Below are 14,812 nucleotides of genomic sequence, written 5' to 3'. Positions count from 1 at the left end.
TAAGCCCAGAAACATAAGCACGCCGATTCTTCACAATTTCTTGGTAAATTGAATAGCAGCGTTTTCACGCGCGGCTATTATTCCAACAATTCTGTACTGTCCAGAGGTGTGTTTTTTTTTTTTTGAAAGCTTATTTCCTCTTGGCAGTTTTTAAGTGTTCCTCATTCCACTTATGGAGAGACTTTCATTATTTTTTGCACTACCTAAATAATGTCCCAAAAACATGAGTGCATCACAGTTTAGACAAAAATGGTTAGCTCATGCATTTACATTCCTGCATTCATCAACGCAAGCAACACAACGCAGAGCTAATTTACACAACATCACCTTGCAATTCATGCAGGGCTTTGCACAACACACCTGCTGGGTGTGTACACACTACAAAGGTGTCTAGATTCCACCAATAGATCATGCTGGGAGGGAACACACTACAGAGGTGTATACTTGTTCGTGGCGTGTTTATAAGGTTAGTAAATCGACCCCAATGTGTCCATTTCATCATGCTGGCCATGATATAGATTGTCCTTCTCAAAGGGTTTTGTTTAATAAAGAACGGGAGCGTATTTAATATTACTGCCCCTGACCTCCAATGAAAGGGAGCGGGTTTATTATTATTGTCACTGACCACCAATGAAGGGGAAAGGGTTGAATATAATATTACTACCCCTGACTTCCTATGAATTGAGTTGTAATAGTTCTGCCACTGACCACCAAAGAAAGGGAGTGGATTTAATATTAATGCCATGTACATCCAATAAAGGGGCAATTATATTACTGCACCTGACCACCAATGAAGGGGATCGGGTTTAATATTACTGCGACTGACCACCAATTAAGGGGATCGGGTTTAATATTACTGCGACTGACCACCAATGAAGGGGAGCGGGTTTAATATTACTGCGACTGACCACCAATTAAGGGGAGCGGGTTTAATATTACTGCGACTGACCACCAATTAAGGGGATCGGGTTTAATATTACTGCCACTGACCACCAATGAAAGGGAGGGGGTTTAATATTACTGCGACTGACCACCAATGAAGGGGAGCGGGTTTATTATTACTGCGACTGACCACCAATGAAGGGGAGCGGGTTTAATATTACTGCCACTGACTGCCAATGAAGAGGAGCGGGTGTAATATTACTGCCACTGACCACCAATGCAGGGGTGCAAATAATATTGCCACTGATCATCAATGAAGGGGAGCAGGTTTAATATTACTGCCACTGACAGTCATTTTGTCAATGAATGGGGGTGCTGAGGGTTGTTAGTGCTGAGGGTTGTTATTGTTTTCTAATAGTGGCAACAGTGGAACATGCCTGAATAATGTACTGTATGTGGTAACAGCCATGTGTAGTCTCCTGTGACAGAGTGACATCCCAGGAGCAAATTTACTAGACAGAGACACATTGTTGTCACCCCTAGACTAAACAGGACGTTCCAGGACAAGGTTCATGGCAGGATCACCAGGTAACATGTTAACTGTATTATGAAATTTGCAGGTTTTAAAAAAGACAGAAATTATGTGACAACTTTTATTAGCTCATTTTAGTGAATAGGGTTCGTCTTTAGCTATGTTTGCATTCAGCTGGATAATCAGGAAGTGATTGTGGCCGGACAGACGTAGCTGCAGCTATAGTAACACATCATCATCATTTCCCACACACAAACTTTCTCTCCAACTTCCTGAAACTCCACACAGTTCATTTCCACACACGCGGGGGATCTCCGTGCTCATTGAAATAAAACTGCAGAGCTCCCTATAACTTGATCATTCAATCAGAACCAGATTCTCGATCATGCGCAATTGTATATTAGATCAAATATACAAAATGGTCACTAAGACCGGTCTGAACCCTCTTATAAAGTGAAAGCTTATTATGTCCACCCCTCCGCTAAAAATGGACGAGTCCGAGTCAGCCCTGCCTTGCTCTACAGTGAGCGCACAGCTGGGGAGGTGTCAGAGTCGAGGAAGTGCTCATCCGGATGGGTAAGTAATGATCACTGGGGCATTTTCATGGGCCGATAGATGGAGTGGGTTCTGTGTTGCTGGTTCTTTTTATTTTAAATACAATAGTTTCTGTTTTATTCATGTATGTGAGATCTGTATCATCATCAGTGCAAAAAAAACAACAATTTTATACATATGTAACACGCTCTTTACTTTTGTCCTTTTAGGTCTGATGCACTGTATAAATAAATAGTGTTCTGTTTATGTCATAAAGGTGTTTATAATGCTGTATACTTAATATCTACTTCCCAAAATATTGAATTGTTTTTGAAAGCATAAATTAATACAGATACTAGTATTGGTGCCGATGGACTGGTACTCGCCCAAATGCTCCGATACTTACCCCCGATACCCAAACTTCCAGTCAGAGGCAGATTTCTTCTGACCGGCAGTGACACGAGGGAACATGGAGCCGGCTTCCCGGCCAATCAGGAAGCCAGGTGGTAGGTGATGGCTAACAGCATGGAGCTGGCTTCCTGGGCAATCAAGGAGCCAGGCGGCGGGTAATGAAGCTGGCTCCATGCTGTTAGTCATTACCTACCACCTGGCTTCCTGATTGGCCGGGAAGCGGGCTCCATGCTGGCGGAACTACCGGTATTGGTACTCGGTATCAGGGAGTACCAATAGATAAATATTGGTACTCGTTCTTGATACTAAAAAACGGGTATTGGTGCATCCCTAATTATTGGTGTTTGTTGACACACAGATACTACATGTACGTATGGTTTATGATTTGTGATGAGGAATGCTACAAGGACATGCCTTCTGCCTAAAGCTGACCATACACTGTCAGATTTCTCCCAGGGAAATCATTAGATATTACAATCCGCACTAAACCGCAAGGATAGTGGAATCCCTGGCAACATTTTATTTCTGTTTTTATGTATTCAGGCAGCCGGTTCTCCCACGGCTGCTGAATATCCAGTGACGTACATAGTACGTCACTGACATCGGGCCCGTTTAAACAGGACTCTGTTTACATTTGTAAAGCCCACTGTCGGCTTTACAATACCCTGTTTCCCTGAAAATAAGACCTACCCCGAAAATAAGACCTAGTACTATTTATGGGAATTGCTCAAATATAAGACCTACCCCGAAAATAAGACCTAGTTGTGACCATTACTAGGGCCGGTGGTGGCTTAAGGGGGAACTTGAAGAGCCGCGGGAGAGGCAGGAGAGAATCAGCGGTGTCAACGAAGCCAGTGCTAGAGGAAGCGAGGCGTCACCGGAGGGAGCAGAGCCACATAAGCCAATGTCTGCTCTATAGCGCCGGTTCCTGTCACAGGCGAAGTGATACCAAATGCACTCTGCCTGTGAGGTATGATAGTGAAAGCGCGCTTCGCTCATTCTGGCCAGCAATTGGTTACCATATTGCTCTTGAAAAGGTACGCACCCCTGATTGACCTGATCACCATATGTATATTCATATACATGAATAAGTGTGGATTGTTGTACATACAAAAAAATAAAAATCAATAAGACCTACCCCAAAAATAAGACCTAGTGTGTTTTTTGAGCCAAAAAAAATGTAAGACAGTGTCTTATTTTCGGGGAAACACGGTAGAAGCAATTCTGGGGACTTAGGCCTTGTTCACACAAAGCGCGTTCCAGGAGCAGAGCAGTTACAGACCGGATCAAAACTGCGTCCAATGTATTCCAATGGTATTTTGGGCTCTAGGTTCACACCGCAGCGTTCAGTTCCAGAGCATGCAAAAAAACTGCAGCAAGCCCTATTTTACCTGCTCTGGAACGCATGCAAACGCATCAAAAACGCACTGAAAGCCCATTTTAAACGTAAACGTTTTTTTAAAAACGGCCCGGAACGCGGCATAAACGCGACACAACCCACTGTACTGTTTGTGCAGAAACTCATGCAGATCTGGTCTGCATTTGGTGTGAACAAGCCCTTAGCTGTCGCCAGATTGCTTTTACGGGCTGGTAAACTGCCCGCCCCCCCCCCTGACACCCCCGCCGTGTTTCCCAGGCTCCGCTACCCCTCCTACAGGCCTGGGACTGGCATCTCGGGTGTCAGTGGGAAGCTGGAGAGGAGAGCGGCAAACATCCATTCGCTGACTTCCTCCCCGTACTATGGGACCGGGCGCGATGCAGACTACATCACTTCCGGTCCCTGAGCTGTCATTGCTGGCCTCCTCGTAAGCCCGCCTATGTCATGGCAATTAAAGTAAAGTGAAACAAAAAAAAAACAGTTTTTAAAAATAATATGAAATGTAAAAATAATAATTTTGATTGTCCTTCGCAAGCACGGGCATCTTCAAGTAAACACGCGTCGGGTGCACCTACGTGTGAAAACGATGATCGCACCCCAGATGATTATAGGGCCAATGCCTTTGAAGCGTCATCTATGGACGTTTTGGTGTACTGAATTTTGTCTGTTTCACGGACGCACACATTTTTTGACCTGGCCATGTTAGGTAGCTATTTACTTGTTGTAACCTCATCTTTTATATTTTATAAAACAAATGGTATTTTATTGTGTTTTGCGGCATTTAAGTGCATTTTCCTCTAAATTTTGGGGTTTGATAAAGAGTTGCGCTAATGTCGTGCAACATAAAGATTTGCAACTGCCGACATTTTATTCTACAGGGTCTTGGCTGTCAGAAAATATATAATGTTTAGGGGTTTGAAGGAATTTTCAGGTCTAAAATGTGGATTATAGCATGGGTGCAAAAAACGGGAAAAAAAAAGGCCTCAGTCATGATGGGGTTAAAGCGGACCTTTACCCACATCTTCAAAATAACAACAAACACACCTTTAAAATTGTTCAGTAATGACAATCTACCAACACATACTTCTAGATAATTGCTGTTTTTTTGTATACCTGATTTATCTTTTCCTCCCCCGTCTTCTCACAGTGGCCATTTTAAATATATATGGTCCGGAACGGAATGCGCTGGTGTGAACAGAGCCCAGAAATACCCTAGGGATAAATTGGGATGCTTTCTTTGGTCCGGGAACAAACTGTTCTGGTCTGGACATGATCCGGATATGGTGTGAACATGCCCTTAAAGAGGACCTTCACCCCCTTTCACTAAAAATCACATCAGTGACCAGGGAGATTGGAGCCAGCTTCCCGGCCAATCAGGAAGCCGGGCAGCGTGTAATGACTCGCTGCCCGGCTTCCTGATAACGGAAGCTCGGGCATCGGGCCAGGCATCGGAGCATTTGGGCAAGCACGAGTACTCGCCCAAATACTTGACATCGGCACCGATACTAGTATCGGTGCATCCCTACTTACAGTTATTGTTTTGCCACTTCCTGGTCCTCCTCGACATTAGTGATGTAATGTGCCCAAGCGCTGCACCCTGGGAAGGTTATATCAGCAGAGCATTGCTGGGAATTGTCATCTGTAATCTAACATGTCCTAGTCACATGTGGCAGAGTTCCAGGGAATAAAGGGAGAGCTAGTAATCTGCCCTTAGTAAAAATGACCCTGTGAGAAGACTGGGGAGGGAAGGAACAATACGGTATGTAAAGAACACAAAGCCGGTCTAGAAGTATGTGTTTGGAGATTGTTATTACTAAACATTTCTAAAGGTGTGTTTGTTGCCATCATAAAGATTTGGGTAAAGTTCCTCTTTTAATGTCTCTTGTTTTCGTGAATTGCACAGTATTCTGGTTTAAAATATTCAAATATTCTTATGTCTTTGACTTGTTTTTCAGGTATTAGTCCAATGAAGAAATAAAGTAGAAATGCTGAGAATTTGGTGCACAAGTATCTAGCCAGCGTTGAGCTGCGGGTCCAGACTTTTTTACAGGGATTTCCAGTTTTACGTATGCTATAAATATGGCTGTTGCATCAAATCCAGACAAACTGGACTTTAACTCCATTCCACTCATTGCCTTAAACTACACTACCAGGCAGAAGTTGTCTTTATATTTGAACCCTGAAGCAACGGTGGCTTCCAACTGGACACATCTTGCTGAAGAAATGGATTATAGCTATCTAGAGGTAAAGAATTATGACAGATGTTCTAACCCAACCTCCGCACTTCTGGATGACTGGCAGAAAAGAAAAACACAAGCAACAGTTGGAGATCTGCTGAACCTACTGCAGAAGATTGAAAGGAATGATATTCTCACAGATCTCACTCCTTTAATAGGTATGTGGGGTTCATGGATTTTGAAGCTGGAAGCACAAGTCCAAATAAAATGAACCGATATTGCATCCAGATATGAAGCCTGGATATCTAGGCCAGGTTTAGTGGTAGTATGTGTAGATGACCTTTACTACAACTCGGACTCATTTGCATACCTAAAGATTTATAAAAACAAGTTTTCTTGGCATAGAATATTTTATTTGGAGCAGTGGATTATAAAAACAAACCCCCGCTTCAACTAAAATGTAAAATAATAAACTTTTTAGCTACTTGCCTTCGGCCTATTCTATACAGGCCGTCCCCGGGTTACATACAAGATAGGGACTTTAGGTTTGTACTTAAGATGAATTTGTATGCAAGTCGGAAAAGGTAATTTTTTTTTTTAAGTGTAGCTCCAGCCAAAAAAACATTTTTTAGTTTTGGATAGCATAGGGAAGGGTCATGTTTGTTTTGCTGTCTGTTCCTGTTGTTCAGAAGATTATAATATAATAAAAACATTTTTTTTATTTAAAATGACACGCCAAAATTTTATTTTATATACTTTATTTTTTTTTCTTTGCATTTTTAATTTTTATTTAACTTTTTTTTGTCTTTTTAATTTTTAATTTTATTAAAACTTTTTTACTTTTTTATTTTGTTATTAATTTTTTTATATATTTATGTTTTTTATTTTTTTTATTTTAATGCTGGGAGCAATAGCCAGCCGCCTATTGGATATTTCAAATTGCAATAGCCAATAGGAGGCTGGCTATAGCATCTGCCCACTGCCTGCTGTCAATCAGCAGAGGAGGGGAGAAAGTTCTCTATCAGGTCCTCCCATGCTGATTGGCAGTGAGCGGGTGTAATAGCCAGCTTGCTATTGCATTTTACAATATCCAATAGCAGGCTGGGTATCGGCAGGGGGGCGGGGCAGAGGAGCCGCGGCCTGGACCAGGAGAGCGACGGATTGGCGGAAGAGGACGCCGGGACATCAGTGGAGGTACAGGGGGCAGCTAGGAATGCAGCGCTCTGTGTCCCCGCTACCCGGGTACTGCCTGTGTAGACGATCAGCACTCTCTAGGGGGCTGGTAGCCGTGCATGTACAGCGGTTTTTATTTTCCTGCTTCCATGCGCAGGTCACGGTAAAAATGTAAAAAGCCGCAACTGTTCCATACAAGTATTCAGGTGGCTATAGAGCTGCCCGATCGCTTGTATGGTGCATGGGAGTGTGCGAGCTGTGTATTACACCAGTTCTGCTATCAGCCTATCATTTCTTCAACTGTTGTAGCTGGAGAAGAAGCTGGTGGAGCACATCTTTGCTTCATCAGCTTCTTTGAGGGTCATTAGGTGATCTAAATACCCCTGATGTCTCCATAAAGAGGACCTGTCACTAGTTACCTGGCTCATGTTGACTCCGAAAATCACAAAGCCAGACCCGAATGTGCAGATAAAGACTTCTCTGACCTTCATACTTGCTCTGAGTCAGTGACTCTAGGATTATTTCTTTTCCCATCCTTTCTTTTCTCCTTTTTATCAGATGTGTTACCAAGTCTTTTTCTTCATGTTCTAGAGGGGGACTGTCAGAAGTATTTAAGAAAGATCAGAGAGTCCAGCAAGTCGCCACCAGTACAAGATGGAACCGTGGACAGTAGTGCGGGATTGTGTATCACCAGGCTTGATGATCCAGGTATACAGCTCCGGCTGGGTGCTTTGTCAGATGAAAATCATTGTGTTACCGCAGTAATAACGAAATAATCATTAATGTGATAGTTTACCCTACACAGCTTATTGATGAAAAGGTATACGCTTTCAGCAACCTAAATGGAAATAAATGGTTCTGAGATGACACCCCTCCTTTCTGAGCACATTTCTACAAACTAGGGCAGCTGTTGGGCACAGTGTTGGCCGTACACTGCTTGGAATCCACACAGTGGGTGGCACCCTTTCAGCTGGCATCCCTTGATCAGTTGATCAAAGGAGCTGGTCAGAAAATCTTGGAACAAACAGAGCGGGCAGCCAATGAGCTGCTGGCTCTGTTCAGGTATTCTGACAGCGGGAGATCTGGGAGAAACAGATCAGATGCAGTCGCTGCTCGGGTATTCAGGCAGCTGCGGGTGCCGCGGCTGTTCGGCTAGCTTAAGAATGTTGACTGCATCTAAAGCTGTCAGATGGAGGAGGTTATTGAGGGCAGAGCAGCAGTGTATTATCCATGCAAACTGAACCAAGGGGGTGGCGGGGATGATTCATAGGTATTTATGTGTTTGGCTTCATTTCTTTTACATCCGAGACCGTGCGGAGTGGCAACTTCTGCACTTTTGAATATTTCAGAACAACACGCTTGTAGCCAAAATTCCCATTGAAAGTGTACATCATGGCACAATAGATGAAAAACATATGTAGTACATCTGGATAATGCACTTTCCCCCATGTTTTGCCTCTTTTTAAAAAGGCTGTAAGTACAGAAAAATACATTACGATCTGCCAGCAATCCAGTGTGCCCCGAACTTGCTGCACTGAGCTGACAAAACTGCAACTGCTGCATTGAAATCCCAAGCAGCGTTGTCAGCCATGCTGCAGTTCTTTTTTGCTGAACTACAGAATGGCTTCTCCTCATCTCCATAACATAGAGGGGTGTTCTGTAGCCCAGCAATGGGGAACCAATGCAGTAAAGGCAGCATGCACAGGCTGAATGGACTTCTAGATGGATTAACAGGTATTTTTCAGTACTTAGAGCATTTGTCACGGGATAAAACATGGGGACATATACATGTCATTTGTAATCATGCCCAGACATGCATTTTAGAGCAGGACTCTGGGCAGAATTATTCTTAACTCTTGCAGTTGGGCTTCCCACACACTGCAAGGGTTAATAGAAATAATTTAAAAAAAGCTATACTTGCACCAACCTCGCAGTCAGCTGGCTGTTAAGACAGGTGCCTGTGACCTCTCTTCCCCTCCGCTCTGTCGGTCTAAGACCCTGCGAGTCATTACATGTATAGGATGTGAGGATGCTGAGGGACATTTCACTGCTGGAGCAGAGGAGGAGACAGGGCATAGGGACTCGTCTAGCAGCCAACCGGCTCAGGGGTTCAGGTGTGTATTACTTAATTTTAATCCCTTGATGAAAGCAACCACTTAACCCTTTATTATTTTTTGGGGGGGGGTAACCCCACTGCAAGGGTTAAGAATAATTCTGCCCGGAAGTCTGGTAAGTAAGCAGCATAATAGTTTCTCTATGGCTCACATGATGGTAATGTAGAGGCAACAGCTAGTGGTTACATTTTAAATAATAATCCTACAAAAAACACACTTCCTGCGCTTGGGTGGCTATTCTCCCAACGTAACTGCATCTATGGACAGAGTCATGATTGCCACCCAGGACTTAAAAGAGAACTATGGGGTAACCTTTTTATCACATAGTTCTCTTAAGGGTCAGAGGAGGACATATACTAACCTCCTCCCGTGACCCAAAGCTCAGTATATTGCGGGCTATTGCTCACTATATACCGAGAACACCGCAGCCAGGATGGATCCCGACAATGCTGTCGCGATCCACCCAGCTGCCATCCACCGCCCTCTGCAGGGAGATGATCGGGAAGTGAGCGAGCGACGGTATGCGTTCACTCACTTCCCGATCTATAGAGCCGACCTGTGACAGTCTCATTGTCACAGGTCAGCTCAAACTATCATGTTGAGTGAAAATTACTCACCTCATAGTCCTCCTTTAAGTGTCGGCCATTGTTCATTTCAGTGACATCAATGCTGATGGGACTAGAAGTTTACAAATCAAAGTTCTGGTTGTTTGTAGTTCCTGTCCAGCTCACAGGACATGACAAGGATACTGCATTTTTCGGCAGGACCAACAGGCATTTCCTGTACTTGCTGTTAATCTTGTTAGCCATGAAAATGAATGCAGCCACCATCTTATGGACTGGTGAGCCTTTTTCTTCCTTGGTTTAGGAAGGATCCTTGTTTAGTTGCATCTTTGCTTTAAAATCCTCCTCAATCGTTTTCTATGCTACAGATCAGTATTTGTAGAAGGTCTGTTCAGGTGTTGTAGCATTTTCTGTACAGATTGTCCTTTTCTGCTATCTTCTTTCCAATGTGCTTATGTTTCATGTTCATCTGCAGGACATCTGCCTGAGCAGTTTGATGCATTCATCTGCTACTGTGCCCAGGATATAAGTTTCGTGCAGGAAATGATCATTCGACTGGAGCAGACGGACCATCATCTGAAGCTGTGTGTGTTTGATAGAGACGTCCTCCCCGGCACATGTCTGTGGTCTATAACAAGTGAACTTATAGAAAACAGGTACCCCAAAGATGAACATGCCGTAGATGCCTAAGAGTATAATAAGAGCTATTACTTTTTTCTGGTTATTACTCTTTGTTTCTTCCACTGAACTGTGTCACTAGGCAATTGTTTCACTTTTTGTAAAACAGAACTCTGAGGAGTTAAAATCCTAAACCTTGCAGTGGGGCTATCCTGCACTGCAAGGGTTAAGTTTCTTTTTATCTAGGGAACTAAATGAACAGTGTTATATCTCCTGATCCACGATCCCAGCTTGCTCCTATATCGCTCCCTCTATCCTCGCTCCCCCTCTGCCCGGACATGGTATGTCCCTCAATGTCCTCACGTTCTATGGACTGTATTGAATGTCATGACTCACCCAACCTTAGACCGCTAGAGCAGAGGGGGAGCGAGGCTGAAGGGACTGGTCTAAGAGCACCCCAGGATTGTGGCATGGGTGAGTATTATTTTAGCTCCCTAGATAAAACGAGCACATAACCCTCGCAGTGCGGAGGTAGCCCCACTGCATGGGTTAAGACTGTATTTGCCTGGAGTTCTTCCTAAGGAGAACTATGGGGAAAAGCCTTAACCCCATAGTTCTCTAAGTTATGGATAGTGTGGGGTACGGTTAGATCCTCTATCAATTTTAACTGCTGTGTCCTTGCTGGGGAGATTCATCCTCTATGTACTGGTGACCAAAATAAAGTTAAATCCAAAATTTTAGAGTTGTCACCATAACAAGAGGTAAGGGGGGACACCTGTTCCGGAACAGCTGTTTTAAGAGGGGAATTCTCCTCAGTTTGGGAGATTTCCTCTAACTTCTTGATGCGTCTCTAGGATAGAATTGAAGGGCCAAACAATGGCTAGAGATACTTATCATATATAAAAATACAAAACGACTCCCTTTTTTCACATATTCATTACTGGAATTAAAACCACAGTGTGGGCTACAAGGATTTCTCCCAAGACATGTACAGCTCACACTTCATTTACTACTGTTCCTGTTCCATCAACAGTTTAGCAAAAGGTCTTTGGTTAGGCTGAATACGGGTCCAGGAGGGGCTTTTATTATCTCCTTCAGTGTTTCTGGGAGGAAATCTGACTACAATGAGCTTGGTGGTGTTTTGTGAAAAGCTGGAGCCGTCGGGCTCAATCTAGTACACTATGGGACCTATTGGACCAGGGTCCAGTTCAGATGATATTGGCTGAAGTCCTTGGGTTATTACAATCTGATTGTACAATCTCCTCCTAGATGTACTATCAGCTGTGTAGGCCTAATTTGGTACAATAAATGTGTTGTTTAGGTTTGTCTGCATACTACATAGTTTTGTTAAATTTAGGAGATAGATTTTTGTTGTCTCTATGCACAATCACGTTCTCGGGTTTTCTGTGTAGTGATGCAACTGTTTCAGTGCTGTGCTGGCCTGTGTGTCTGCAAGGGTTATAAAAGAAGGTAGAAATTGCCTCACATTATCAGGCTGGTATGTACAATGATTCAGCAGTATGAACTGGATGAGTTGGTCTGTTTTTAGCACTTGCTATTTCTTGGTAATGGCCTTCTATTATAGCTTGAGACACCGGGTCCTTTGTGTGACATGTGCATTGCTATCTTTCCAGTCTGCAGCCTGTGTTGGTGGTTTTTTTCTTTTTTTTTTAACTGCTTGAAGACCAGGTGTTTACACCCCTTCCTGGCCAGGCCATTTTTCAGTATTCAGCGCTGCGGTACTTTGACTGACATTTATTCCGTCATGCGTCGCTGTACTGAAATTAATTTTATATCATTTTGTGGGGACAGATAGAGCTTTCTTTTGGTGGTATTTAATCACCACTGCGGTTTTAATTTTTTACTATATTTCAGGAAAAGTATTGCAAAATTTTGAGAAAAAAAAAAGTTTTTTTTACATTATGTTATGAAACATTTATTACTACCCAATTTTTTTAGGTAAAATATAAAAGTTGGGGTCACGTCGGGTAATTAGACACCAAACATGTCAAGCTTAAAAATTGCGTGCACCCGCGAAATCGCAAAAAAACTACCATCCCCAAAATTGACCATAGGCGACGTTTAAAAGCTATATAAAAGCTCTATAGGTTGAACTCGATGGACATGTGTCTTTTTTTCAACCTGAGTAACTATGTAACAATATTGTTATACTAGACTCATAGGCTACATGGTTACATTGGGCCCTGTAGTAGCTTCTTAAAATCTAGGTTCCTAGGTATTTTCTTAGGTATCGACCCTTTTCATGGATAGTATTTGACATTCCATAGTTTGGGCTGATAGTCAATATTGGCATATCATTTTATTTAGTCTGTTTTTGCTTTTCTTGCAGGTGTAGGAAGATGGTGGTGATTATATCTGATGATTATCTGGACAGCAGCGAGTGTGATTTCCAGACAAAATTTGCTCTCAGCCTTGGACCAGGTATGTTTTAAAGGAAAATGTAATTTCTTCATTTCAATCCTCTCATGGCTCTGCACTTTGGGTGCATTTAGGGCTTGGTCACACCTACATGAAATGTTGTTGCGATGCAGTAGGGATTAGTATTCTCTGACCTTTGTAGGAATTCCTCCTGCTGCTTTTGTAAGTGTGTGTGTATATATTTAAGGTAAACTCCCCATTATCGGGCATATACCAATCCCTATTGGTGCCGGATAACTGGGGGTTTACTGTATATGTTTCTAATGTGGAAGCTGTTGTGTGTGCTATCTGTTTGTAGTGACTGCACTGGAGGATGCATATTTTGGAGAATTTATGTTGCTTTTTGTGTTTTTTCTTTACTCAGGGGCTCGTGAGAGAAGACTAATCCCAGTGAAATACAAATCCATGAAGAGACCATTTCCGAGCATTCTCCGGTTTATTACAGTGTGTGATTACACAAACCCCCACATACAGGGGTGGTTTTGGGACAGGCTCGCCAAGGCTCTGAAGAAATGAATGACATGGATCTTGGGCCTTCAAGTGGTTATGTTACTGCCTCAACAGGGTGATCTCAGGGATCCCTCCATTCCTTGCTTTCCCTACTTCCTCTTCTTGTAAGGACCTTCTTATCAGGTTAAGTTCTCAAACACAGATATACTGAATGTGCATATATGCAAAGTAGGGAAGTTGCTGTGGTACTGCCATGAATGTGTTTATTTTTATATATATATATATATCTACCCTGTTTCCCAGAAAATAAGACCTACCCCAAAAATAAGACCTAGTACTATTTTTGGGACTTTCTAAAATATATAAGACCTACCCCGAAAATAAGACCTAGTTGTGACCATTCCCAGGGCCAGTGGTGGCATAAGGGGACCCTGAAGAGACGCGGGAGAAGCGAGTCGGCACCGTAGGGAGCAGAGTCGCAAAAGCCGATGCTCCTGTCACAGGCGGAGTGATACCAAATGCACTCCGTCTGTGAGGAATCGATAGTAAAAGCACGCTTCGCTCATTCTGGCCAGAGATTGGTTAGCAAATTGCTCTTGGAAAGGTACGGCACCCCTGATTGCCCTGATCACCATATTGTTGTACATGAATACTTTGTATGTATACTTTGTACTTGTAGACTTTTCTATATGAATAAGTGTGGATTGTTGTACATTAAAAAAAAATAAGACCTACCCCGAAAATAAGACCTAGTGTGTTTTTTTTTTTTTAGCCCAAAAAAATATAAGACAGTGTCTTATTTTCGGGGAAACACGGTATATCTCATTTATCACAGACTAGAGTGATGGTGACAACCTTTAAAGTGAACCTGTTGCCCATTTTAAATGTTTAAAATGAATCTTGGATCTGTTGCACCATTGCTGTAACTTTTCTTTACTTAGCTTCATAACAAGTGGTATGATCGCAGTCCACCCTCTGGATGCTCCATAAGAGTAAATGTGACCATGCTATTAGGCAATAAAGGGAAAGCCGTAAATTACAGCCTTGGCAATAGGCTAACTTGGGCCTTGTTCACACCAAATGCAGAGCAGATCCGCTCAGGTTTCTGCACACGCAGTGCCGTGGGTAGTGCCGCGTTTTTGATGCATTCTGGACCGTTTTTGGTAAAAAAAAAATATATATAACATGGGCTATCAGTGCGTTCCAGGCATTTGCATGCGTTTTTGATGCGTTTGCAGATCCAGAGCAGGTAAAATAGGGCCTGCTGCAATTTTTCACCTGCTCTGGAACTGCACGCTGCGATGTGAACTGGAGCAAAAGATACAATTTGAAAATACATTGGACGCAGTTTTGATCCGGTCTGCAACTGCTCTGCTCTGCACCTGCTCCGCGCTTGGTGTGAACAAGGCCTTCAGGTCTCTATGAGTCCTTTTTGTAACCGTCATACAAAGCTGGCAGATGTTTACAAGGCTGTTCACTTTGCGAGATTATTCCCTTTGCCTTGTGAATGAGGCAAAGTCTGCTGACATCCATCATCCAAT

The 14,812-nt window shown here is 43.0% G+C and overlaps 1 protein-coding gene across 1 annotated transcript; it reads left to right on the top strand.

Moving 5' to 3' along the window:
* Positions 1-5,816: 5,816 nt before the first annotated feature.
* MYD88 (myeloid differentiation primary response 88) lies at positions 5,817-13,472 on the top strand. Its single transcript, XM_018553493.1, has 4 exons — positions 5,817-6,132; positions 10,240-10,420; positions 12,733-12,824; positions 13,186-13,472. The coding sequence occupies exons 1-4, from the start codon at positions 5,817-5,819 to the stop codon at positions 13,335-13,337; spliced, it is 741 nt and encodes a 246-aa protein (XP_018408995.1). The 3' UTR covers positions 13,338-13,472.
* The last annotated feature ends 1,340 nt before the right edge of the window (positions 13,473-14,812 follow it).

The sequence above is a fragment of the Nanorana parkeri genome, unplaced genomic scaffold, assembly GCF_000935625.1.
Source record: "Nanorana parkeri isolate BGI_ZX_2015 unplaced genomic scaffold, ASM93562v1 scaffold121, whole genome shotgun sequence".
Taxonomy (NCBI): domain Eukaryota; kingdom Metazoa; phylum Chordata; class Amphibia; order Anura; family Dicroglossidae; genus Nanorana; species Nanorana parkeri.
This window is presented reverse-complemented; position numbering and strand designations above follow the sequence as displayed.

What these genes read in the sequence shown, in the direction of transcription:
- MYD88 (XM_018553493.1), top strand. Translation starts at nt 5,817, where the DNA reads ATGGCTGTTGCATCAAATCCAGACAAACTGGACTTTAACTCCATTCCA. An exon ending in AGTGAACTTATAGAAAACAG is followed by an intron (nt 10,421 to 12,732) that starts GTACCCCAAAGA and finishes CTTTTCTTGCAG; the next exon opens with GTGTAGGAAGATGGTGGTGA. An exon ending in TGCTCTCAGCCTTGGACCAG is followed by an intron (nt 12,825 to 13,185) that starts GTATGTTTTAAA and finishes TTCTTTACTCAG; the next exon opens with GGGCTCGTGAGAGAAGACTA.